This window comes from Pinus tabuliformis, chromosome 1_1 (assembly GCF_031772625.1).
Source record: "Pinus tabuliformis cultivar Carrire ecotype Pingquan chromosome 1_1, CPIR1, whole genome shotgun sequence".
Classification (NCBI taxonomy): Eukaryota; Viridiplantae; Streptophyta; class Pinopsida; order Pinales; family Pinaceae; genus Pinus; species Pinus tabuliformis.
The window spans coordinates 646,861,791-646,887,760 of record NC_142297.1 but is presented as its reverse complement, the minus strand read 5'-3'; the positions used below and the strand labels follow the sequence as shown (position 1 = coordinate 646,887,760).

The window sequence follows — 25,970 nt, the reverse complement described above, 5'->3', positions numbered from 1 at the left end:
GGATTTTTGTTTGAAGCCAGATCTAGGCCCCAAAGGGTAAGATCTTGCCTCAAATCCAGAGTTTTTTTTTTTTTGTTCATGTATCTTCTAGGGAAAAGTTTTGAAGGTTTTCCTTCAAATAAATCTGAAGCATTAGTTTCGACATTTTAATTAAAATTATCTATCTGTTGCTTGGATTTTTCGAATTTTTCTATGCCTGGCGTCAAAAATTTCGATTTTTTGGGGTTCCTAGAGATTTCAGATCCTTTCTCCTATGTGCATTCTCGTTGTATGCTAGCCTGCGTTTTCCTTCCTCTCTGTCCAGATCCGCAAATCTCTCAAACGCTACTCCATTCCAGCTATACGCACTCCTCTATGCCTGTAGATTACCGCCTTTTCCTCTGCAGCTCCCTCCTTCAACACATCCATAACCCTCCTCGCTGCTTTCAATCCCTCTCACGCATTCTTTAAAACCCTCATTGTTGCTCCTCCTTACGCAGCTCCTTCCTCATTATCTACATACCTGCGTTGAAACCCTCCCTCGCTCGACCTACAATCCGCTACCTGTCCCTTCGCCCTTCAAACCCTCACTTAAACCTTGCTCCCTATCTGTCATTCCTCTCCCCTCATCGCAACTCTTTCCTTGCTGCCCTGCGCGTAACCTTCATCAAAGTCCGTGGCTCTTTCCAAGCGTTGCCATCCCTCTCTGCCTACGCGTAACCTCCATCAAGCTCTGTTCTCATCCATCCTTCTCCATCCGCTACCTTCGCGTGTTCCCTCTTCCTCACACTGCCAGATCCCTTGCAAAAACCCTACGCAACTCCATGCTGCCCATTTGCTGGCCATCCCACGCTGTCCTTGGCGTCCTCGCGTTTTCCTTCCTTGTTATTGACCTCCCGTCGACCAAACCTGAAAAACACATACGACAACAAACAAAGCTTCTCCCCTTTTAAATTTTTTTTATTTGTATTTGATTTATGATTAGGGTTAGCCTATGCATACTTTTTTTTTAGGGTTAGGGTGTGCTTTCATATTCGATTTTTTTTTCGGGTTCATTTTAATTAAGAAATCTTAAATGTTAAAAAATTCTAAATATTTAAAAATCCTAAAAAAATAAAAACATTTAAATCATAAAACATAAAAATTCTAAAACTAAAAAGTTATAAAAGATTCCTAGACAGGAAAAAAAGGTTGAAAATTATTTAAATCTTTTGATTTATCTGGATCACAAGAGAATATTGATTAGGTCTCGTTTAGAGCATTAGAAAAGATTTTCTAAGGACTAATCAAAGGATAAGACCTAAAGGTGAAATTTTGTGGTTGTCGTTTCTCTATAATGTGCTTAAATGTTTATCTAAAGATGAACTATTTGAAATAGGTAAATTTCCTAGATTTGGGATTGAAACTGATTAGCTTTTAAAATTTCATGTTTGATTAAGGGATCTCTTGAAATTCAATTGCTAATACATTGTGCATCTAGTGAAGTTGATCATCATTGCTTGAATCATTTAATGCTCTTTACATGTTAGATACTTTGCAAATGTTTCTTTCAAGCGATTGTTAAAGATTTTTATTGTGGAATTGCAAATAGATTTCATCTTTATTGCAACAATAGCTAATCAATTACTGGGTTTTCATTTTACCTAGGAAGGTCATTAAAGGCACTGGTATTTATCTTTCAAAATTAAATTAAATTTTAAGTCTTGCTAAGCCCAAATCAAGTATTTTATTGCCTCGTTGTGTCTCTCGAGCCGGTTGATTCCCAGCTGGTTCTCCTTCATCCCATTTATCCATAGGGTCCACCCCCCTTAGCTTGGCGTAGGGAGGCAGCTAAAACAGAGAGATTGGGGATCAGGGTGATAGCCCCTGATCTGAGCGTTGTCACAGTGCCTAGACACTCTTGTGCGACAACAATCCCATTCATAAATGCGGTCTTAACATCAATTTTATGGATATTCCACCCCATTGTGGCAGCCAATGAAACCAATGATCTAATGGTAGTGTACCTTGCTATGGGTGCAAAGGTACCCATAATCAATGCCTTCCTTTTGAGAGAAACCCCTTGCAATGAATCGTGCTTTGCACTTGTATATACTTCCATCAATAGCATGTTTGATCTTATAGATCCATTTAGATGTGACAACCGATTTGTCACTAGGTCTAGGAACAATCTCCCAAACCCATTCTTCATGATGGATTGATATTCTTCCTGCATTGCTTTCTTCCAAACCTCTTGATGCGCATCTTCCTTAAATGTAGATGGATGGGCTTCAATTAACTTTGTCATATATGCAGCATATGTTGATTTCTAGTACATTGGATGTGCTCTATGCCTCAAATTTTGCAAGGAGGCTTGGGCACATGTATTCCAAAGAACCCAGAAAGCGTTTGGGAAATTCCACCCGGAGATGGTTTTATTAAAATAATTAAAAATTTGCTAATGGGACCCTAAGTCTAAACTTAGGAAAATAAAATAATTAATGCGTATTAATCTAACTGTGGGTGTAACTTCTAGAAGAAGACGAGGATCAAGCAGAAATGATCTTAGCCTTTAATTAGCTTTTAATCTGGGCCATTGAATGTCAATGAGGAGATTATTTAAGGAGGCTTGAAGGTCATTTGGAAGACACATCAGATCGAATTGCTGAAGCTAGAGGTAGCGCAGTGATTTGTAGTGATCACGCAGAGAGGGGCAAAGGGAGTTTTGGCTGGAGGATCTTCTCCGAGGCCAAGAATACTCAGCAGAGAGACAGGGAGACATGCAAAGGAGGCAGCGTAGAGGGCAGAGAGGGTGACACAGAGCCAGGATGGGCTCACGCAAACCCCACGCAAAGCAACACAAAGGCTTCCAGTGCAAAAGTCTGAGTTTGCTAAGGAAGCTGACATTTCTGAGCCGGGAGGGCTGGAAAAGGTTTTTGAAGGCAAATCAATTCTCAGTTGAGCTGACACAAGGTCTTAGAGGCTGGCAGGGCAAAAGTAACCGGAGAACTTGTAGTTCAACGGCTAGATCAGTCGGGCCTTACAGTGTAGAGTGAGGTAATCTCACCAGTTTCTTCTACTAAGTGATTTTCTTTGTAACTGGATTGTCGGGGAGGCATCCAGTCGTTGTATTCAGAAATACATCAACTTAATAATAAAAACCCTCGGATCTGCTGCACCGATTTTCCCACATTGGGTTTTTCCGAGGATGTTTGTCCAAAAACCACTGTCATTTGTGTGTATCTTGCTCTATTGTTCAGTCTCTTGTTTTGGCATATAATTTAATTGGTGTAGGCTGTAGTGTATGTATTTCGATGTTTGTCGTGGGAAACCGCAAATAACTTGTTCATGTAAATCTAACAATTAGGAGAAATATCATCAGTGTTGCAATAGGAATTTACGGGTTTATGGAATTTTCACATGGTATCAGAGCGAGTGCAAGTGAAGCAAGAAGAACAGTGCCAGAGAACCCAGTGTTGAGCAGAAAAGGAGGTCGAAAAAGTTGCAGGAGGCAGCAATTCAAATCCCCAGTGGGGTTTGTGCAATCCTAGCCAAAGGGTTGAATTTCGAGGCAGTATCTCTCTAAGTGAGTCGCAGAGATAAGGGCTTCCAAATCGAAATCTTGTTGTGGCAGAGGGAGCAACGCTGAAGCCTCAGCGTGAGGAGGAGCTGGTGGGACGCAGTCTTTCTGTAGGTCGTTTTGTTGGGTCGTTTTGCCAAGTAGAAAGACGTCAAAAGAGAAGAGAAGCACATTGAGGGAACTTCTCCTTAGTAGACTTCCCGCCAAGAAGTTCGTTCTCTTATTAGCTGAGCAGCAACAGTAAGAGTAGAGAGGATCAGTTCGATATTTTTGAGGCAATGATGGCAATCAGTGGTTTGAGGGATCATGATAGATTGGACATACTATTCAACTATGTCATTTGGAAGGCAAGGATGTCATTCCTTCTAGATGAGCACTCCCTCAAGACATATGTGGACAGTGTGGCGGTTGTGCTTGCAGATCAGGATCCGCTGAAGAAGTACCAAGCAGAAATGTCGAAGGCAAAGAGAATGATCCTCAATAGAGTGAAGGATCATGTAGCCTGTCACATTGCTAGCAGAGGGACTGCTAAGGAGATGTGGGATGCATTGTCTACGTTGTATCAGGGATCTTCTGAACAGCGGAAGATGTACTTAGAACAAAAACTGAGATCTGCACAGATGCAGAAGGGGGAGCGCGTAGATTCGTTCCTCATGAAGCTTCAGGAGACCTGAGATGAGTTATCAGTTGTGGGGTCTACACCTCAAGATTCTGAGTTGGTTAGACTGGCCCTCAATTTTGTCTCAGATGAGTGGCAAGTCTTTGTCCAGAGTATCCTGGGTAGGGCGACTTTGCCGAATTGGGATGAGATGTGGGCAGCTCTCAAGCAAGAGGAGCTGAGGAGAGACTTGGTCAAGTGTAAACTTGACGGAAGCAGCAGCAGTGGGTCGAAGCCCAAGGAGGAGGATGAGAATGCAGCCCTTGCATCGAAGGGGCAGCAGGAGCAACGAAGGTGGAAGAAGGACGTCTCGAAGATAAAATGCTTCAGGTGTGGTGAAATGGGTCACTACGCAACACAATGTCCTCTCAGGAAGAAGGACAAAGATGAGAAGCACGATCCGAAGGCTGCACCCACGAAGATCAAGGAGGAGGAGTTCGCCATGACAGTCGAGATACATCCTGGAGGGAGGTGGGTTGATTTGGAGTTATAGTTCAAAAGAGCTACAGATGGGCAAGATCCTTGACAAGTCCACCTCTCGGATCAATACATTGATACAAGAGCCCAGATCAGGAGTAGAGGATGGACGAAGTGTCAGATGGTGCAGAGGAGTGTTGGAGCGATAGTTGCAGTGGATAGAACGCTAAGTCTGAGCAACGTAGAGCAAAGTTGCAGCAGTGCAATAGCAACAGTAGCAGCGCAGTGGCTTCAGAGGCATAGCGTGGGACTAACAGCAGTCAGATCTTCAACATCGAGATGCATCTATGTTGAACACTTGTTCAGTGATTTCGGATGTTTTCTGTTGTTGATGCAGTAGCAGCAGCAGTTTGCAATGCAGAGACAGTTGGCAATGGCAATGCCAACAACAACACGGATGCAGAAATTCAGAGGGAGTTGCAGTACAGATGCAATGTTGACAGTGGCAGGGTCAACAACAGTACAGATGCAGCATTTACGCAGTGGTTGATGGGCAGCATGTTAGGCATCAGCAGTGCAAAGGACGATGTTATGAAATTAGTGTGATGCTTCAGTGGAAGGCATTGCTAGAGCACATTCCTCGCTAAGAGGTAGTGTTAATTTCTGATAGCATCGGATGTGATCTAAGCCTCAAATTTTGCAGGGAAGCTTCAGCACATGTATTCCAAAGAACCCAGAAAGCATTTTGGGAAATTCCACCTAGAGACAGTGTTATTAAAATAATTAATTATTTTTAATGGAACCCTAAATCTAAACTTGGGAAAATAAAATAATTAATGGGTATTAATCTAACTGTGGGTGTATCTTCTAAAAGAAGACGAGGATCAAGCAGAAATGATCTTAGTCATTGATTAGCTTCTAATCTAGGCCTTTGAATGTCAACGAGGAGATTATTTAAGGAGGCTTGAGGGTCAGTTGGAAGACACAGAAAGTTGATCAGTGAGATCGAATTGTTGAAGCTAGAGGCAACGCAATGATTTGTAGTGATCACGCAGAGAGGGGCAGAAGGAGTTTTCGCTGGAGGATCTTCTCCGGAGCCAAGAATACTGAGCAGAGAAGCAGAGAGACACACAAAGGAGGCAGCGCAAAGGGCAGAGAGGGTGACGCAAAGCCAGGAAGGGCTTACACAGGTCCCACACAGAGCAGTGCAGAGGCTTCCAGCGTAGAAGTCCAAGTTTGCTGAGGAAGCTGACGTTTCTGAGCTGAGAGGGCTGGAAAAGGCTTCTGAAGGCAAATCGATTCTCATTGAGCTAACGCAAGGCCTTAGACGCTGACACAGGGGCAGCACAGAAGTAGCCGGGAACTAGTAGTTCAGTTGCCAGATCAACCGGGACTTGTAGTGTAGAGTGAGGTAATCTCACCAGTTTCTTTTTCTAAGTGATTTTCTTTGTAACTAGATTATCGAGAAGGTATCCTATCGTTGTATTCAGAAATACTTCAACTTAATAATAAAAACCCTCAAATCTGTTGTACCGATTTTCCCACATTGGGTTTTTCCGGGGACGTTTGTCCAAAAATAATTGTCATTTGTGTGTCTCTTTCTCTATTGTTCAGTCTCTTGTTTCGACATATAATTTAATTGGTGTAGGCTACAGTGTATGTATTTCGATGTTTGTCATAGGAAACCGCAAATAACTTGTTCATGTAAATCTAACAAGTAGGAGAAATATCTTCAGTGTTGTAGTAGGAATTCCCGGGTTTAAGGAATTTTCACAGCATAGCCAGAATATCTCTTTGGTTTCTTACTTTCCCTGAAGGAACCTTTCGCAACTTCATGTCCTTCAACATTTTCTGATGTGGCTTTTAACCAATTTGGCCTTTTCCTTGTGGTAGGGATCACCATCAATTGAATAGGCTCACTTGGTCCTTCTTCTTGATTTGTAGTAGGATTTTCATGATGAACTTCTTCTTCTTCAAAAATGGGAACTTCTTCGTCATCAAAATCAATAGGAATGTCCTTTGATTTCTTGTATGCTTGATTCTCATCAAATATGACACCCCTACTCACTTCAATGTGTCTTCCTTCCTTTATGTAGATTCTATATGCTTTTGACGAGAGACTATAACCAACGAATATTCCCTTGATACTTGTAGAGTCCAACTTCTTTTGTTTGTCCTTTGGAACATGAATATATGTTGGACTTCCAAAGATTCGAAGGTGATCCACACTCGGCTTTTTTCCTGTGAATACTTCTTCGGGTGTTGTATTATCAAGACTCTTATGAGGACTTCTATTTTGAATGTATACGTCTGTCATCGTTGCTTCTCCCCATAAGAACTTTGGTAGATCTTGATCAAGGAGCATAATTTGAATGCCTTCTTCAATTGACCTATTCTTCCTTTCAGCCAATCCATTTTGTTCGGGATAACAAGGAACAATGAGCTCCCTCTTAATACTTTCTTCCTTACAATATGCAATCAATTCCTTAAGTGTGTATTCCCCACCATTGTCAGACCTCAGAGTTTTTATCTTTCTTTCGATTAGGGTTTCCACTTCAACCCTAAACTCCTTGAACTTATCAAATACTTCATCTTTTGTTTTGAGAAGGTAGAGCCATGTCTTTCTAGAATGGTCATCAATAAATGTCACATAGTAGAGATGACCTCCAAGTGATTTGTCAAACATGGGCCCACAAACATCGGAATGGATGAGGTCTAATATCTCTTTAGACCTAGTTTCACAATTATGAAATGGCTTTCTTGTATGTTTTCCCAAAAAGCATCCCTTGCACACATCTTCTTGATCTAACTTCATATTAGGAATACCATGAACCAATTAACTAAGAGTAGGGATGACCTTATAATGTAGATGACCATACCTCCTATGCCATAGCTCAATGGGACTTATTTCCATATGAACTAGAGCTTTAGGAGGTGGTGTAATGACTCTATAAAGACATCCTTTACGAACTCCAATAACCCTAGCTTTATCAATGCTAGAGTCTTTTCCCTAAACCAATACTTTTCCATCAACAAAAGCAATTCTTTCCCCTTTATCTTCTAAACAAGAAATAGAAAGCTAATTCTTTTTCACAACCTAGAATTCCTATAGAATGTTGTTGAGATGCAGCTTCGATCCATTATCCAGCTTCAACGATGTTGATCCCAGGCCTCTAACAACATAGCTTTTGTTGTCACCCAATTCCATTGCATGAGAAGATGGCTCCTTTGATAGTGTATAAAGTTGTTTACTTTGAACTATCATGTGTCTCGATGCTCCACTATCAATGATCCATGCATTGTCATCACTAAGAGAACCTTTAAGAGCAACCAAGAACCCTTGACTCTTGACCTTGTAGAATAAGTAGTAGATAACCTTCTTGATCCAGCTTCCAACAGTGTTGATACCCATTCTTATATAGTTCATCAACAAGGGAGAATTCATGCCACAAAGTGATCTTCGACTCTTCCTGACCTTAGCTCCTATACCATGTCAGAAAATCATAGTTATATTAGGGTTTGATTCTCCTTTCTTGATAATTACTTGTGAGTTGTTGGCTTCTTTTACTTCTTTATTATCTTATCTTTCATCAAGAAATTACCATATTATGTGTGTATGAAGATCACAAAACAAGAGACACGAGATATAGGCACTATGCCAGGGAAAAACCCAGTCAAGATAATTCTTCCTTTCAATAGTATTCTTTGAGACTCTTTACCCTAGACAAAGACCAGACCTTCTCTCCACACCAAGTCAGCCTCCCAAATCTTTGACCTCTTCCAGCAACTTCAACTAGGCAGCAGCTTTCGACAACAAGCAGCTTCTGGCAACAGCGAAACTTTGAAGACTTCGATCTCCCAAACTAGGGCACAAAACAGAGAGAGAGAGAGAGGCACCAAAAGTTCGATTTTCTTCTTCTCCTTAGACTTCCCCAAACTCGCACTTCCTTTGGCTTCCCGACAACAGACTTCGCACTTCCCTAGCCACTCTTGAGATATCGAACTAGCTTGAGTTGTGATGCTCCAAACAACTTCGACTAACTTGTATTTATAGGTTTCTTATCGGTCGAATTACGATCCTTAGGTCAACTTGATCTCTTCTAAGCCGACTTGGTGTGGAGGATACATAAATCATTTTTGACTCAATACTAAACCTTTTTACATGATTCAAAAGCCCAAGAAGGGTCTCTTTGAATGTACAATGACTCTATAAACTCAATATTAATCCTAGGAGTCCACAATGGGGACTTTGACTAATATAATGATGACCTAAGCATGAAACCCATGCTTTAATAAGTCATTGTTACAATAATAATAATAAATATTCTTTATTCTTTTGACAAATAAATTTCATGATGACTCAAGTACATTAATGAAGACCGAACATAGTTACATTTTCCAACAAAAGGTAGATGTTGGGATCCTTAAGCAACGTTGCATAGGGGGGCCCAAGGTTACTTGGGAGCGGGAGCGAAAACAGGGAGCAGGAACGACATTTTCAAAAGCTCCCAGTTTGGGAGCGATTCTGGGAGCGTTTTTTATATAATATATATTTTTTTATATTTTGATGCATATATGTCAACAAAAGCATGTAGAATGATGAATTAAATATATAGAAGGAACAAAAAACAAAAACAAAAACAAACAAAAAAACATTGAATCATATAATAACAATCATCTAGAAGTTATAATCTTCATCAACCACGTCCACAAGTTAGTAACATAGTAACATACACCACATTGAGTCTCATGATTCATCAATCTTAAAGTTTCAAGCTTTCAAAATTCAATATATAACATTTATCATCATTGATCACCAAAGTTGTACTTGTAAGCTAAATGTAACAAATAATATCTAACATGAAATGAAACAGCTTTCAACTTTCACGAAGCATCATATTCATAATTCATTACTAATGAGTTATAATTGCCAACTTCAAACTTCAAACTTAAATTGTCATATATTGTTTACAAAAATATCATAATAAATATAAAAGAGTCAATAGTTATAAAAATTACTAGAAACTAGAAAAGACAAGTAAATTTATTATCTATTGCTAATGCTTGGGCCTCTTGCCGCCACGAGAAATGTCTAATTTTTTAGTCTTATTGGAAAATCAGGATCTTTGTCATTAATATCACACTCTAAGCATTAATATCCAGAGGTATCTTTGTCATTACCTCTAGATCTGTATAGGGATCTTTGTCATTAATGTCACCCTCTAAGCATTAACATAAGATATAAAACGCATAACATGTCATGTCAAGATTTTGTTTGAGTGATGCGTACATTTTTAGGAGGGTCATGATAGAGGAGTTCAACAACCAATGTCTTCTAACATCAAGGTACATAGAGGGATTGGTGCTCTTGATTAAATACGAGTTCCATACCCTAATACATGACAAAATCCAATGGAAACATTGCAATCCCCCCAATCCTGAAATCTTGAAAAACTGATAAGTCTGTTGGATTTTGAATGAAATCAAAATTCTACATTATCCATATGAAATCCATTGAGGTCGGAACCACTCTCAAACATCCTGAGTCATTTCATGGTAATGTAAAAAATTTAAGTAAAATGATGAAAATGAAGATTAAGGAGAATGTCACTTTTACTTTAAAAATTTAACATTACCATGAATCGCATATGTTAATTTTAGGTATGTTCTATGCTTAGAGCAATTTATTTAAATTTTCACTATTAGCTCAATATCTTTTCCAGATTGGCAGTCACATCAGCATTAAAGTAAACTACAAATAGAACATAAACATAAATCGTAGAAGACAAGCCAAGACAAGAGGACACAAGATGTGGCGCTAGCCAAGGACAAAACCCAATGTGGGGAAACCCTTGATCAATTCTTCTTATATGTTCTTCAATAGTTCAGCAGAGAGAGAGAGAGAGAGATAGTACGTTTACAACAGAAGTCAACACTTTGACTTATCTAGATAAGAGCATAGATCATCTCTAAGAAGATGATACATGAGATCAGTTGAAGACATGCTGCTTCAACTAATTCTCCAAGATGACTCCTTCACCTAACGTTCTGCTGCATTTTGTATCATGTTGCACCTCACCGTGCTGCACCATGCTGCACCCATCATCACTATGATGCATCTCATCATGCTTCATTAATCATGACTGTACCCATTATTGTACTACATTATGTGCCATTGTTGCACCATGTTGCCATACGGACCTATGTGTTGGCTGCATCTTGCTTGCTTGTTGTCCCTAGCTTGTTTGTTGTCCCCAGCATGCTTGTTGTCCTTTGCATGCTTGTTGTTGCATGCTAGCTGTCCCTTGCATGCTAGCTGTAACATTGCATGCTTGGTGTGTTTGCTACTAAGTAGCATACAACTGTCTCAATGTTAGTTAGTTGTCCCTTGCATGTTGCTCTCCTTCGAAGACAGATGCTCTGGCTGTTCCGACAGTTCCCGGCAGTTCCAACTATTCCCAGCAGTTCCGATTGTTCCCGGCAATTCCGGCAATTCCAGCAGTTCCGACAATTCCAGTTGTTCCCAGCAGTTCCGGTAGTTCCGACAGTTCCGGCAATTCAGGTTGTTCCCAGCAATTCCGGTAGTTCCGGCAGTTCCGGTTGTTCCCAGCAGTTCCGGCTTCTGCCCTCTACGTCAGCTTTCCCACCTGTTCTGGCAGTTCCCGACAGTTCCAGCAATTACGGCTGTTCTCGGCAGTTCCGGCTATTCTGGCTATTCCCGGCAGTTCCGGCTTCTTCCCTCTGCGTTAGCTTTCCCGACAGTTCCAGCTTTTCCCGGCAGTTCCAACTTTTCCCAGCAGTTCCGACTTTTCCCCGGAAGTTCTGGTAGTTTGGCAATTCCGGGCTATTCCCGGCAGTTCCAGCTTCTTCCCTCTGGATTAGGGCAGCATTATCCCTTAGGATCCCTCCTCCTACTAAAACCCAAAGACAAGTAGAGAGGAAGAGATCCCAAGTGTGTTGAAAATGACTTGAAGGCCACCTCTATTTATAGTAAAATGTTGAGCACAAGTGGGGTTTATTTGATTGCTGGCCGACCTTGACGAATTGTCCCATAACATAAATAAATTCATATCTCCATGAATAGTTATCGAAATCGAATGATCTTTAGATCAATCCTATGCCTCTCGATGAGAGGGATCCAAGAAAAATATCAGCTTCCATTAATAAGATGATCCACATGGAGTTTGGCCCTAGTTGCCAATTTTAACAGCATATCAATTTCAATACTAGGGCCATAGGCTTGATCATTACGTTGCCCCACTCAAAACTTATTTGTTTCTTTGAGAAAAATTGCATTGGGAATATTACTACAAAAAAGACTAAACGATCCCGAAAAATTAGGGAGCGTTTTTTTTGCATGGAGTGCGCTCCCGACCTATGTTGCCAGGAAACTTGGGTTCGGGGATGGGGACGGGGACGTCACTTTTTGAAACAAGATGCGTGGGTTCGTCAGGTATATATATATAATTTAATAAATTTATTTTATAAATTATATTATACATGAATTTGTATATTTTCAACTTCAAACAAGAAAAATAAAATATTTATGATTTAAACTTCAAAGATTTAAACATACACATCATTGAACAATGAACATTCAACATTCACATTGAAATTTCAAAGTTTCTAGTTTGAGAGAATTGGAGGACTTGTTTGCAAGAAATTAACTTAAATCTGAAAATGGATAGAGTCATAAAGGAATTGATTTCAAAGGTTAAAGGCTGATCGAATATCCTATTTCAAGAGATAATAGAGCCCAATTTATGTATCCTTATTCATTGTCCAGATTTCAAGATTTTTGCCAAATCCTGTAGTAGCTTGCCTACTCAAGAAATCAAGTTAATTGCAGAAGCTCTAATAATCAACAAGTTTAAGTTCTTATCAAATGGAGCATGTTTCAGCTGTGCCCTTCCTAATGGCATTGTAAAATTTGGGAAATTTGCTCTTAAACAAGGTCAGACTTTGCCTTGTTAAACAATGATTTTTCACTGTCAGAGAACAAGCTATATTTATTGTTGATCCATCTTTGTTGTAGAACACTGATTTTAATGGTTGAAGATCCATTATTTAAAGGCTGATATTCCATTTATATACTGCGGTAATGCTATTGGTGTCTAGTTAATTCCATGGTTGTTTATGTTCAAAAATTTTCATCATTTTAAGTTGTAACAACAATGAAAGTCTAATTCTGAGTTTATAAATAGTTGTCTAGTTATTTGAAGCATTTTCCCATTGCTGCAATGACCCCTATCCATGTCACTTGAGAGAAAATATAAAACCAACATCTACAGTAGTTTTCCTTCAACTATTTGATAAAATACCTCAATTAAGACTCGTTGAAACTCAATTAAAAACTCAGAAATTTTAAGAGAAAATTGAGTATATTTGAGTTGGGAATATTACATCTACATCGACACTTTGCAATCCTTTCTCAATGAGCACATACAAGATTGCGATGGTTGTCTTCTGCACCATGTCGTATTCTCCACGCTTTTTTTTTATGACATGATCCTATTTCCCATCTTGCCCAAGGGGCCAGAGAGATAGATTGATGCCTTATTCAGTGTCTATGATTATCGGCAATGCAGATTTAACATGACTCATGTTAAATTATTAAATTAATGACCATGAAAATCAGACAATGTGGAAGCCTGGAAGGTGAAAATTGGGAATAAAGATAGAAAATTTAACAACAACAAAAAAAACTTGCGGTCCTGCTGTAGCGCTGCACCCAAATGTTGACAAGTCACAAACTCTGCCGACGTCTCTTGAGCTGTTGTCTGAGACTCTTCACCTATGCGTGCGAAAATGGAGGTCGTGCCCACTGTTGCGATAATGGATGCTCGTCGTGCTCACTGTTGCTGCGGAAATGGACCGGAAATGGACGCCAACGTTGTGCAAATGGAGTTGCAATTCGGGCAGGGATAAAAACTAACCAAAAGTCTTGCCACCAACGAATAAATTTGGTCAAATTGACTTCGTTTAGGGTTTTGTGATTTTTAATTAAATAAAAATTAAATTATTTTTTTCTCCCCATGCCTCCTACGAACCAGCCAAGCACCCTTTTTCGGGGTTCTCCATACTCGATGTATCAAAAGAACCCGGTTTATGATTTCAAAGTCTCGGGGGTTCTTTCAAGAAGGACCGGGTTCTTCAGGATTCTAGTGTAGAGGCTACAACCACCCTCCAAAATTTTTCCTTAGCTTGTTTTGGAGCCTCCCTACCAACCTTACACAACACTTTATCTTGCTTCGTCAAGTACTCAAGCTTCAATGTTTCCCACGCACAAAGGCAGCCTGTCGATCCATTCCCCTCACAGGCTGCTTACCCAGACTTGGTCCAACTGAAGGCTGAGCAGCTCCCCCTTGAAAATTGCGCATTCCTGGAGGGCAACCAGCCTTCCCTCAAGGAATTGCGCAATCCTCTCTGACAGCCTGTTGGGCTCCAGGATTGCGCAATCCTACCAGCAAACCCTTCCAGCAGGATTTGCGCAATTTTGCCCAGTAACAGGCTGTTCAGCCTAGGGTTTGTGCAAACCTGGGCAGCAACCAACTGTTTTGCCCAAAATTGCGCAATCCCCTTGGGCAGTCAGCCCAGCTCCAAGCCAAGAATGCGCATTTTTCCCGAGCAGTTGAGCACTCGCATGCATGAACAGTCTGGTTGACCAGTTCCACCAAGGACCAAGGAAACTTGACTTGCATGCATGCATGACTTGATCTTACCGAAACAGCAAGAGGCAACATGCAAAAGGCATCTCATGATTTAGGGAACTATTTTTAGCAATCGGGGGTTACATGCAAAATTGTTTTAGAAGCTTCCCTCCAAGTGGTGCCTTTTCCTAGATTTGTGGCATGCATGTCATGAGACCAGACTTATTTATTTGACGCATCACAGCTCATTCATTCACATCGATCTTGGAACTCCGATATCCCACAGCACATCCAGGACTCTTCGACACATCCGACTCAGCTATTCACGGGTAAGTGGCCTCAATTTGTCTTTTTTAGCATTTATGTCGCTTCTTGTGTATTCGCTTGTGTGATTGTTGTTTGCTTGATTTCTTTGAACGCCTATTGTCATTTACATATATTGTAGCTTGTCCTAGCTCTGTTTCAATTTTTGTTGCTATCTCACTGTTGTCGCATGCATGAAACTGTTTTGCATGGACGTTCGCCCAACCGACGAACAACCTCACCCACATGCATATTGATCAGTTTGTTGAATCTTCCATTCATGTTTTGCATGCACTGTTTATCACTTCTACTATCACTTAGTGTCGCAGTGCATTTGATCGACTTATTTGTTTTCAGTTGCCCGTTGAAGAGTCGAGCCAACCTTGGCCCAGTCTCTACCTTCACCAAGGCTGCATTGTGCAATCTAGGGAAGGAAGGCTCGCCTTCCTCTCTAGATTTGCGCATTATGGGTCAACACTGACCTCTTGGATTGTTTTGCACATTCCTAGAGGACAATGGCTGCTTGGCCCAAGAAATTGCACAAATATGTCCCTGGGCCAACAGCCAGTCCAACCTCCCAAAAACCCTAAACTACCTTTTGCACAATTCTAGCAGCCACTCACTCCGCCTCCCAGTGAAATTTGCACAATCTTGCTCATTAGTTTCCCAGGTATGTGTTGTGTCCTTCCCCGGATTTGCTTTGTTTTCACTGACATATTTCTTGCCATGCATGCTGCTTGTTTCCAGATCTTTCAGGTGTTCATCTATCTCAATGGCTTCCAAGAGAACAGGATCTCAGGACACTGATGGTATGGCAGTTGGAGCAGCAGCTGAGCAGGTGTCCTCTGGTTTGCCGATCTATGAAGATACGAAGTTGTATCTAGACAAGGACATCAAACTGAAGTGGCAAGAGGTGAATGAAACATTCACAGGTACTTTTGGGGAAGACCTTGAAGACTGTCAGGTGTACATGAACATTCATAAGTTTGGCTTGTACCGGATTGCATGCAGATACCCCGCATTCCCATGCGCAGACATGATTCACTGGATCGTCTCTCACACTGACCCCGAGACGATGACCTTGAGCAGTGTCAATGGGACAAAGCTTGCAACCTTCTGGGCACGAGATTACGATGAGATGTATTAGATGACCGAGCCCATGATTGTCATGACTCCCCCGTTCAGCTTGCCCAACAGCAAAGGCCACTCCAGAGACATTCTAAAGGATTGGGTAAAGGAGCCAACTCGTTTCAAGATGACCCCCAATCAGATCTATAAGACGAAGATATTGAGGAAGGCATACCAATACTTGGTCATATTCGCATGTCAACTGAGTGGCCAAGCGAGCACTGAGACCTTCCCTCAGAATTGGGTGGTCGCACAGGACCAACTAGCTAAAGAAGGAAGACCATGCAACTGGTCCAACGTAGTGGCTCATCAGCTAAAGGAGTAAGTCATTAAGGCTCGACAGTCACCCGAAGGCATGCATGCAGAGATTTATATGTCTGCCTACATTCTAGATGCAGTTTGTGCCCGACATGAGTTCCCGAGCTTAGAGTGGGCATGGTCACCGGTGGAGACTGTTGTGAGCATGTATTTCAAGTTATTGTCCAAGTGCAGCTTTAGAGGAGTGACCAAACAGCTATTCGACCATCTTGTCACCCTAGTGTACAGGTTGATATTCAAACAAGATCCATTATGCATGTCAGAAGAAGCGATGAAGGCATTGTTAGGCATTGCAGATTGGTATGCCTCACCAGCCGGCACGTTCATCCAAGTGTTCAGTGCAGAGAAGCCTCTGCATGTTCTACCAAAGTTTGCTTTGGATGTGCTTATCATGCAGGAAGTAGCATATCATATCTCAATAGGATTGACAGCTAGGCTGCAGCGGAAGAAGAAGGCACCTTGGCCCACTCTTCCGTTGCAGATTGGGTTATACGAGATCCGAAGCATCAAGCAAGCGGATGTCGAAGCTGAACAGATGAAGAAATACCCGTTCGACCCATTCTTCCGTTGTGGATTGGGTTATAAGATCCAAAGCATCAAGCAAGCGGATGTCAAAGCTGAACAAATGAAGAAATACCCATTCGACCTCCGAAGTTTCAACCCGTATGACCCACATTGCATTGTGAAGGATAAATGCATGAGAGTTCAGTTCAATTGGATCCATGGGGCATTTCATTGGGCCGAAGAGGACCCATGGAGATACTATTACAATTCCTTCAGGCCCAATAAACAGGTTGGTTTTGCCACATAATGGTTGGCACAACAACATGAAACAGCATCACGGAGAACACCAATAGTAATAGCAGCAGCAAAGCCAAGCATACCTATGCGCGACAAAGGGAAGAGAAAGATTGTCAACCGCATGGAGGAGGAACAAAGCTGCAAGTTTCGAGCAGATCCACTTGTAGAACAAGCAATTATGGCTATTCAACAGAAGAGGCAGTAGCGCGACAAGCGAATCGCACGAAGGCAGAGGGATAAGAAGAGAATGGAAGAAGCAGAGAAGGAGTTGCATGAGCTGAGGGAGCAACTTCGGAAAGAACAAGAGTTGCGCCAACAAGAGAAGGAAGCGCAGCAACAGCAGATTCAACAGGGGGCGCATCACGTGCAGACAGACGAAGTAGCGCCCGTACAAGTAGTTGATTCTTCTGAACAGCTGGCATCAGGCAAACAGGGTGAACCCTCGCAGGGGCAAGACTTTGCTCATGAGATAGAACAGGCTCTTGAACAGTTGGATGCAAACATGGAGCAGCAAGAGTTGGAACAGGACACTGACCTCATGCCTCACCAAAGAGAGGTCGACTCACCTGCTTCAATGCATCCAGACGATGAGCAAGTCTTGAATGACCAAGGAGGCACTGAGATCCTTGGTGGTCAACCAGAAGCAAAGATGCACAACCAATGTTGCACAAAGTAGGGACGAAACAGGGACGTTTTTTGGAAGCGGGGATGCGGAAGCGTCATTTTCCAAAAATCTAGGAAGCGAAGCGTCTGCAGAAGCATCTGCTATATATATATATAAAATATTTTTTGCATTTATATTCAAAATAAACATCCCAAATACCAAATTAGTTGTAGAAGACATGAAAACATGCATATTTTTTAATAAATCAAGATAGATATGGCATCCATGATTCCATTGTACTATTGTAGTTACTAGTATGTACATCAATGATTAACTATTCGAGCATCAACCATCTATATTCTAGCAATTACAAACATACATCAAATTTTTAAGCATATTATAAAACATAAAACATTTAAGCATATTATAAAACATAAAACATTCAGACAGACGAAGTAGAGCCCGTACAAGTAGTTGATTCTTCTGAACAGCTGGCATCAGACAAACAGGGTGAACCCTCGCAGGGGCAAGACTTTGCTCATGAGATAGAACAGGGTCTTGAACAGTTGGATGCAAACATGGAGCAGCAAGAGTTGGAACAGGACACTGACCTCATGCCTCACCAAAGAGAGGTCGACTCACCTGCTTCAATGCATCCAGACGATGAGCAAGTCTTGAATGACCAAGAAGGCACTGAGATCCTTGGTGGTCAACCAGAAGCAAAGATGCACAACCAATGTTGCACGAAACAGGGACGTTTTTTGGAAGCGGGGATGCGGAAGCGTCATTTTCCAAAAATCTAGGAAGCGAAGCATCTGCAGAAGCATCTGCTATATATATATATAAAATATTTTTTGCATTTATATTCAAAATAAACATCCCAAATACCAAATTAGTTGTAGAAGACATGAAAACATGCATATTTTTTAATAAATCAAGATAGATATGGCATCCATGATTCCATTGTACTATTGTAGTTACTAGTATGTACATCAATGATTAACTATTCGAGCATCAACCATCTATATTCTAGCAATTACAAACATACATCAAATTTTTAAGCATATTATAAAACATAAAACATTTAAGCATATTATAAAACATAAAACATTTAAGCATATTATAAAACATAAAACATAGAGCATATTATGATTTATCTAGCAAGTGAGCAATTGTCAACATTTGTCATGTCCAAAATTCAAATAATAATGTTTACAAAATAGGTGACTTGGTCATCGCCAAGACAAAAAGGTTCAAATTCACAAGCCTACAAGTCTAATGATCAATCTATGACAAAAGTAGTAAATTGTGAATATATCTATTAATCTCTCCTCCTTCCACCAGGAAGAGAACGTGGAGGCAGGCCTCCATGTGGTGGCAATGAAGAAGATGGTGCCTGTGGAAGTTGTGGCACTGAAACTGATGAAGACGAACCCCCTGTTGTTGGTGTTGAACCATGGAACCTAGGAACCAAGGGCCCAAATGGGCGTGGCATCTCAACTCGATCATCATCATCCTAGAATCGCTAATTGCATGCATGCTCCCAAATGGACCAGTGTTAAGCATATAGTTGCTCGATTATCTCTGTAGGAAACGTGTTTCGGGAGTTTCGGAAAAACCGAAACACGGATCCAAAAAACCGAAACGCAGATCGGGCCGAAAGGTTCTGAAATGGCAAGAACCACATTTTTCAGCGTAATCCGCATTTCGGAAAAATGCATTTCGAAGGGCGGATCCCCCACGGATCTGTACGGATCGCGGATCGGGCTTTTGACTCGGGGGGGCATTTCCTGCAACATTGTACACAACATCTCCTTTGACGAATCTCATCACATAGTTGTGCAGTCTCAGAGAGTACCGACTCCGGAGGACCAAACATCCCCTATGCAATTTGAAGAGCAAGTGATCGTGACTGATGTGCACAAGAATCTAGCTGCGTTGGCCGCTACAACAAGAGTGTATGTCGAAGCCACTAGCTCAAGTGTTCGTTTTCTCATAGCTGAGAACGAGCGAATGGCGAAGGAACAAGTGGCCAAGCAGGGAGGGGACTTGGTGACAATGTCCGCCCGAGCTAAACTGAAGAAGGCAATACTAGATGAAGTGTTATCCTTGGCTTATGCGAGCATTGTACTCCAAGTTTAATACCGTGCATCGGACAGTCGTTCATCTCCACGGACGGCAGCAGCGATGTGCAAGAAGAGTACGCATCTTGAAGAACATACATATTGTTGTTGATAACATGAGAGCATGGACGATGAAGTACAAAGGAGCCCCGCTTCACTTGCCAAAGATGATGAAGGCCAATGCGGTCGAGCTGCAAGCACGTATCCGAAGTCAGATTCGAAACTATGAAGACCTACCGCAACTCATCACTAGCATACAGTGTTCCCATGCACAAGTATTCAAGAGCATGGAGGTTATAGTGCACACTCATGCAATCCCATCATTTGGGACCCTCACCCAAGCGAAGACCAAGAAGCAAGTCCAACAGGAGCTTGACTCGTACTTCGACAAGTTGATGCGCACTGCCACCAGCCCAAACTTGCCTATGAGTGCAAACATCATGCGCAAGTATGTTGCTGGTCCAGCCACACTAAACACAATGATGCGCATGCTCACAAACGAGTCGAACAAAGGAGCCCAAGCAATGTACCCAGATGCTATGGAGGCAAGGTTCAAGTTTCAGAGGGATGTCACAACAGAACACACGAACACTCTCAAGGACTACCAATCTTGGCATCAATATGTCACTGTTAATCAGCATGAGAATGTCGAGCAGTTGGACTTCTATGGTTGTCTAAGTCCGAATGATGTCTAGTTTGGCTTGTCCAAGCCATTGTTCACATGGGTACATGTGCATTGTAATGTTGAGTCATGTCAAGTGTAAGTCAAGTGTCAAGAGTGGATGTGACAGTCATAGAGTAGGTGAAGAGTCATGAGGGTAGTTGAATGGTCACAAAGGAGAATGTCAAGGGTCACCCCACCCTTTGCTATAAATAATCCCTCATAACTCATTGTATAGGCTTTTGGTCAGCCAAGCTTCTACTAAGACTATTTTGACGAAGGCTTTGACAGTATTGTAACACACCTTGGCTTCTCCACTGCACCGAGCTAGTACATCTTTTTGGAGGAGCAGGCGGATGTGGTTGTAACGTTCCATTGTTGGGGCTAGCAGGTTTACTTGGATGTATTGTATGATTGTGACTTACACCTCTTTATATAATAAGAGTCAGCGCATTTTCATGCATATGTTGTTATTGTAGTTGGACTGCTCTGATTGCTTTAATGATGTGTTGTTTAACTTACGTACTTGTGTGTGAATTGATTCACATGCAATTATATGAATCTTGTTGTTAATGTGTTGCATATGTTGTTAATGTTGTCACCGTCCGTGTCAACTGCTCTATCAGACATCAAATAGACCTTTCACTTGAACCTTGCTATAACAACCGTCACACTCATCTCAGACTGATCCGTGAGTGTTGTACGTGTTATCTTACCTTGTATGATATGATTGCCACATCTAAGTGGACTGCTCTGCTAGAAGTTGTGCGTGTCCTTTGTGTTGTGTGTTCCTAGCCGAGTTGGGACTGATCCCTTTCAACCTGGAACTCACCTTCACCTCCTTCCCCTTTCGAAGTGTTGGAACCTCTCATACACCTTCCTTAACTCACTGCATCAGTCACACCCTTGCTGCTGATAGAGTTATTCTACTTGCCTCTGTGCGACACCACGGTCAAGGCATTACCTTACGACCCACTATTGGGACTCCTACACCAAACGGTCTGAGGTCTAATTGGGACTTCTTACCAGGAAGATCCCCTTGACATGTTGGCAGGTCCAGCACCGTCAACAGGTTCTTCTCAGAGGTACCCGTTCCAGCACCTGGAACATGGTGACGGGAACCCGAGACGGGTTCGAGAACCCCACCTCTCGGTTCAGGAACCTATGCAACATTGCTCCCAACTAGCTCCCAAGTTGCTCCCACCCGGAGCGCGAATTGGGAGTGGGGGCGTGGACCGGGGGGGGCACTCCCCTGCAACTCTAGGGGGACCCATCTCTAAAATAAAATTCAAGAGATGTGAAAACATAAAATGATAAATGATACACTTAAAGACTAATTGCCAATTGGATTTCACTATCCATCAATAGTGATTTACCATTGTAAATTCAAATGAGAAATATAGTTAGGGAAAATAGAGTCAGTTTATTATGAAATTAGGTTTAGACTTGTTTTTTCAGATAGTTTTTTTTACTTTTTTTGAAAAACTGAAGGAGGAAATCATGGGGGGCTGCCCATGCATCCCGCTTCTCATTGTGGGAGACCTGGGCATCCACCTTTACAACTACTCCATTGATCTAACGCATTTGATACGATCTATAGAGAAAAAAGTATGAAAACGGATATAAACCATATCAGCACGAAGGAATGTAGCTTTTCCTTATGGATTAAACAAGAAAATAGAAGCTAAAATAATGACCCCATCAGGGCTCTCCAGGGTCATTGAAACAGTATTTTTGCACAATATATGCTGGTATCACCTCCACGCTTGACCTAAATATCAACTAGCTGGATATATCCTGGACCACAAAAATGTGTGCTGAAAGTACTTGTGCGCCACGATATGCCAGAAGAGGCATATATACCAAAGAGGCAACGATCAAGGCCTCAGCATTAGCATGTACAGTTTTATGGGAGGAGTAACAGCAATAGAAATTTGTGTGATGGAACTGAGAAGAGACACCTCTTCTTTAACCTCTTCAAGAAGTACTATTAGACTCGACCCAAGATTGCACTGTAGTACTCCATGTCAGCAAATTCTTCTGCAGATGACAGGTTTATGTCAGTTCCAGACTTAGAATAGTCGATAAGGAAGGATAGGTTTTCTGACCACTGACAACTGTATAGCAAATAATTCTTTTCTATTGGTTAAGCTATTTTATTGATTGATGACAATTTGCAAGTATTACACTTTGCCAAATGCCTTTTGTTTATTAATTAGATTGAAGATACCCGAGGAAATTACATGATGCTATGGTTGTAATATCCAATGCCTTTGACTGCCTTTAGTCATCTGTGGACGTCAACATATTAAAGAAAAAAGATAAGTGAAATAACTCTGAATTTGAAGGTAAGTAAGTAAATTAATTAATGTCCAACTGATGACCAGAAATAGGTCAATGGGACTGAAGAAGGGTACAGTCAATATGACTCCAATGTGGGAGTGCAAGCACATCTCCTAAAAGAATGCTAAAAATAACATATAGAGAGAAAGAAACCAGTGGTAGCGCTGCCACGACACGCACATAAGAGACCGTGATATGATACAAAATACTCAATAGTCTGCGCACGATACAAAATAGTCATGGCCTGCTAAAAAAGGAACGAGTGAGTGAGATGGCAAGGTCTGGCAATGGAGCTAGAGATGTCAGGGGCTACCTGAAACATTTCAATTTTCTACGAATGCAGAATCAACTTTCAGTAAACATATTTTGATTTTACTAAATTCTTCTTTTTCATGGATACACTCTGAGAGAAACATGATAAAAGACAAAACATAACAAGAACAGATGAAACAAGTTTGGCGTTTGCCAAATTGCGATCCCAAGTTCAGTCCACATCACATGCCACACTGAATACAGGCCTCATGCAAATGAGGGGAGATTACATCTGGATATGGGACAGTTGGGTATCAATCATCCAGAGAGCTCAGTCTACAATAGTTCCTTATTTTTCCAAACATAAAACGAAAAGTCGCTTACTGTTATAATGATGATGCTTGAAGACCTTGAAGTATAATCATCGAGAGAGCTCAGTTTACCATGGTTTCTTCTTTCTCCACAATAAAATGAGAAGTCACTTAATGTTATAGTGATGATGTTTGACGACCCGAAATTCATTCCACTGGCCACCAAAAAAAAGCTGCTAAATATTTAAAAATGACACTTGAATTAGTGAGAGGGAGGCCTAAGTACAAAATGTTGGTAGTTAGCCTACATCAGTGCCATGGGCAGAGGAAATCTTGGGGTTCAGCAAGGGTGGGGTGTGAAGACGGGCAGATGTGCAGTTACAGGGTGGAGCACCAAACCACAATGTGGGAAATCCTGAACAAACAAATGGTGAATTATTATCTGCAGTACTGCTGAGACTTAAGTTTGAACTATGACCCTGACTTCAATACTAATTTTGATTATTTTTTTGTTATCATACGGTTTATTGTAAGGTCAATTTTGTTTTGATATGTTGACCCTGCTTACCAGTGGGGTTTAGGATTTTGGGCATGAAGTTGTCATTTGTCCATTTTGCAGAGTTTCCAAGATAAAGCGATTTAGGTTATGTAAATTGATAATTTTTCCAAGTAATCAGAGCATCAATTTCGAGAACTGAAAGACAAAGCATGTCAACAAGGCGTTGCTGTATTGGCAAGGTTCCCCATGAGGAGCCCAACAAGAGATTGGTTCGTTGGCAAGGCAGGACCAATCCTGTGTGTCGGAAGGGTTGCTCAGGATATTTTTAGTTCGAGAGTTGATCAAAACTTTACCGGGATAATGAGGACCTTACTGCATGGTTGGCTGGGTGGGTTAATGGAGAACCCCATGTTACCAAAAACCAGAACAAGAAGCAGAACACCAAACGGGAGCATAATAAGAAACAGGGCTATAGATTTTCGGGGGATAAGAAACATGAACCGACACCCCCTCCTAGTATATATTATGCATATAAAATGTATCAGCAATGTACTAATTTAATATCAACGGGGGAATGGAAACAGAACAATAAACAGATCTCCTGTCGGGTTTCTGGTAACATAGCTAGGACCAACCCTTTCTTAAAAGTTTTCACCAGTACCTTGCTGGTTGGCTCTCTGGCTAACTGGATTGGCACAGGACCAACTCTTCATTAGAAGGTTAGACCATGACATGTTGTTGAACTGTCCATCAGGGTTCCATTTGTGTTATGACCTGCCCGCGCTCTTATGGCATCAGCCTTCAAAGGGATGATGTCTGCTATTTGCAGTGGAGCCCCTGGAACTCTATTTTGATGCAATTCCGAAGGAGGAAAAAACAAATACATAACTAGAAAGGATAGAATCAAACCTGTAACCGAATCCTGCTTTCCGAAGCTGCCCTTCATCGAACGAAGACAACTCTTCCAATGAAGGAAAAGCATGAAACTCAATTCCCTCAACAGTTCCCAAACAAGGTCCAAATCCGGACAAAAACTCCACCATCTGTGTGATCCTCTGAATATTATTATTGGAAGAACAAATAAACTGAAAAAGGCACTCGAGAGGATCCTGTCTGAGCAAACGAGCACCACCCATGTAAGGAGCCAATGCTGCAAACCTGGAATCTGCTTCTGCAAAGCCCTTCCACATGTCTGTCAATGAAATACCGAGATTCAAATAATCCCTCAGGGCCGCTTCGGCTTCCTGAGAGAACCCACTTGAGTTATGAATGAAATACTCAACTTCTTCTTCTTCTTCATCATCATCATCATCAGTAACAACTTGTCTGAGTGTGAACAAATAAGTTCCCACTGCCCCTGTGTACTCTGATGGACCTGTTTTCTTCCATCTGAAGGTCTGCCCAGTGGGGAATGTGATGTCTAACTTCAACTCCTTCATTCCCACTCCAAGGCTCCTCCAGCAACAATCTGTAGTATCACCAGTTTTATATGAAGCTTCGACCAGGGTATAGAATGGTTTTTGCCACAACAATGGGGATTTGCAGCTAGTGAGTTCTTTCCCAAAATCATGGAGGAGAGTCCGTTTGGTGGTCACGCTTTTGGAGGGCTTAATAGATCTCTTTTTAGTGATGGTTTTGAAGATTTTGTGATGGAGAGGAATTCTTGCTGTTGGTGAGGGTGGTGTTGATATCGGTGGTTTGGGTGAAATCAGAGAGCCTGTGTTCCTGGCTGTGTTATTCAAACCCATACTACCTCTCCTCTTCATGTTTGAAGAGGATGAGCCAGACCTTTGTGTATAGCGGGAGGTTAACAAACGGTACACCGCCTATTTCAGTTCTCCACTGCCAAGGAGCTCCATAGAACTCCACTGTTTATCTGTAATACCGGACTCCCGGGGCAAATCATGTAACGGGTATCTCAATCTCAAGTTATATATGTGCTACCTCTATCTTCCAAATCATTTCAATTCCTTTTGGTTGATTTTTTACTTCAAACGGGGGAGTAGGGTAATTTTGGAGGGCGTTTGGTAACTTCTTTGTTTGTGGTATAAATTGTGATTTACATCGTTCAAATTATATATTTTTGTTATTTAAATTGTAAATTATATATTTATTTTTGTTCTATAAATAGTGGTTTACATGGTTCAAATTATATATTTTTGTTATTTAAATTGTAAATTATATTTTTTTGGGTGGTATATTAAAATTTGAATGAATATAAAAAATTGAGTAAATTATATATTTTCTTTGAGATGAAATGGAAATAATAGAAATATAAGAATTTTTTAGATGAAATGGAAATATAAGAATTTTTTAATTTTAATTATTTTTTTAATAAAATTGTTAATTAAAGTTATTGTAAAT

At 41.2% G+C, this 25,970-nt stretch overlaps 1 protein-coding gene across 2 annotated transcripts in view; it reads right to left on the bottom strand.

Moving 5' to 3' along the window:
* Window positions 1–25,535, bottom strand: part of LOC149215032 (N-glycosylase/DNA lyase OGG1-like) — a 75,271-nt gene extending 49,736 nt beyond the window's left edge. For both annotated transcript variants that reach the window (XM_089392494.1, XM_089392495.1), the window contains exon 1: window positions 24,516–25,535. In XM_089392494.1, the coding sequence (XP_089248620.1) occupies window positions 24,516–25,372 (857 nt within the window). In that variant the 5' untranslated portion in view covers window positions 25,373–25,535. The remainder of the gene's footprint in view (window positions 1–24,515) is intronic.
* Window positions 25,536–25,970: the final 435 nt, after the last annotated feature.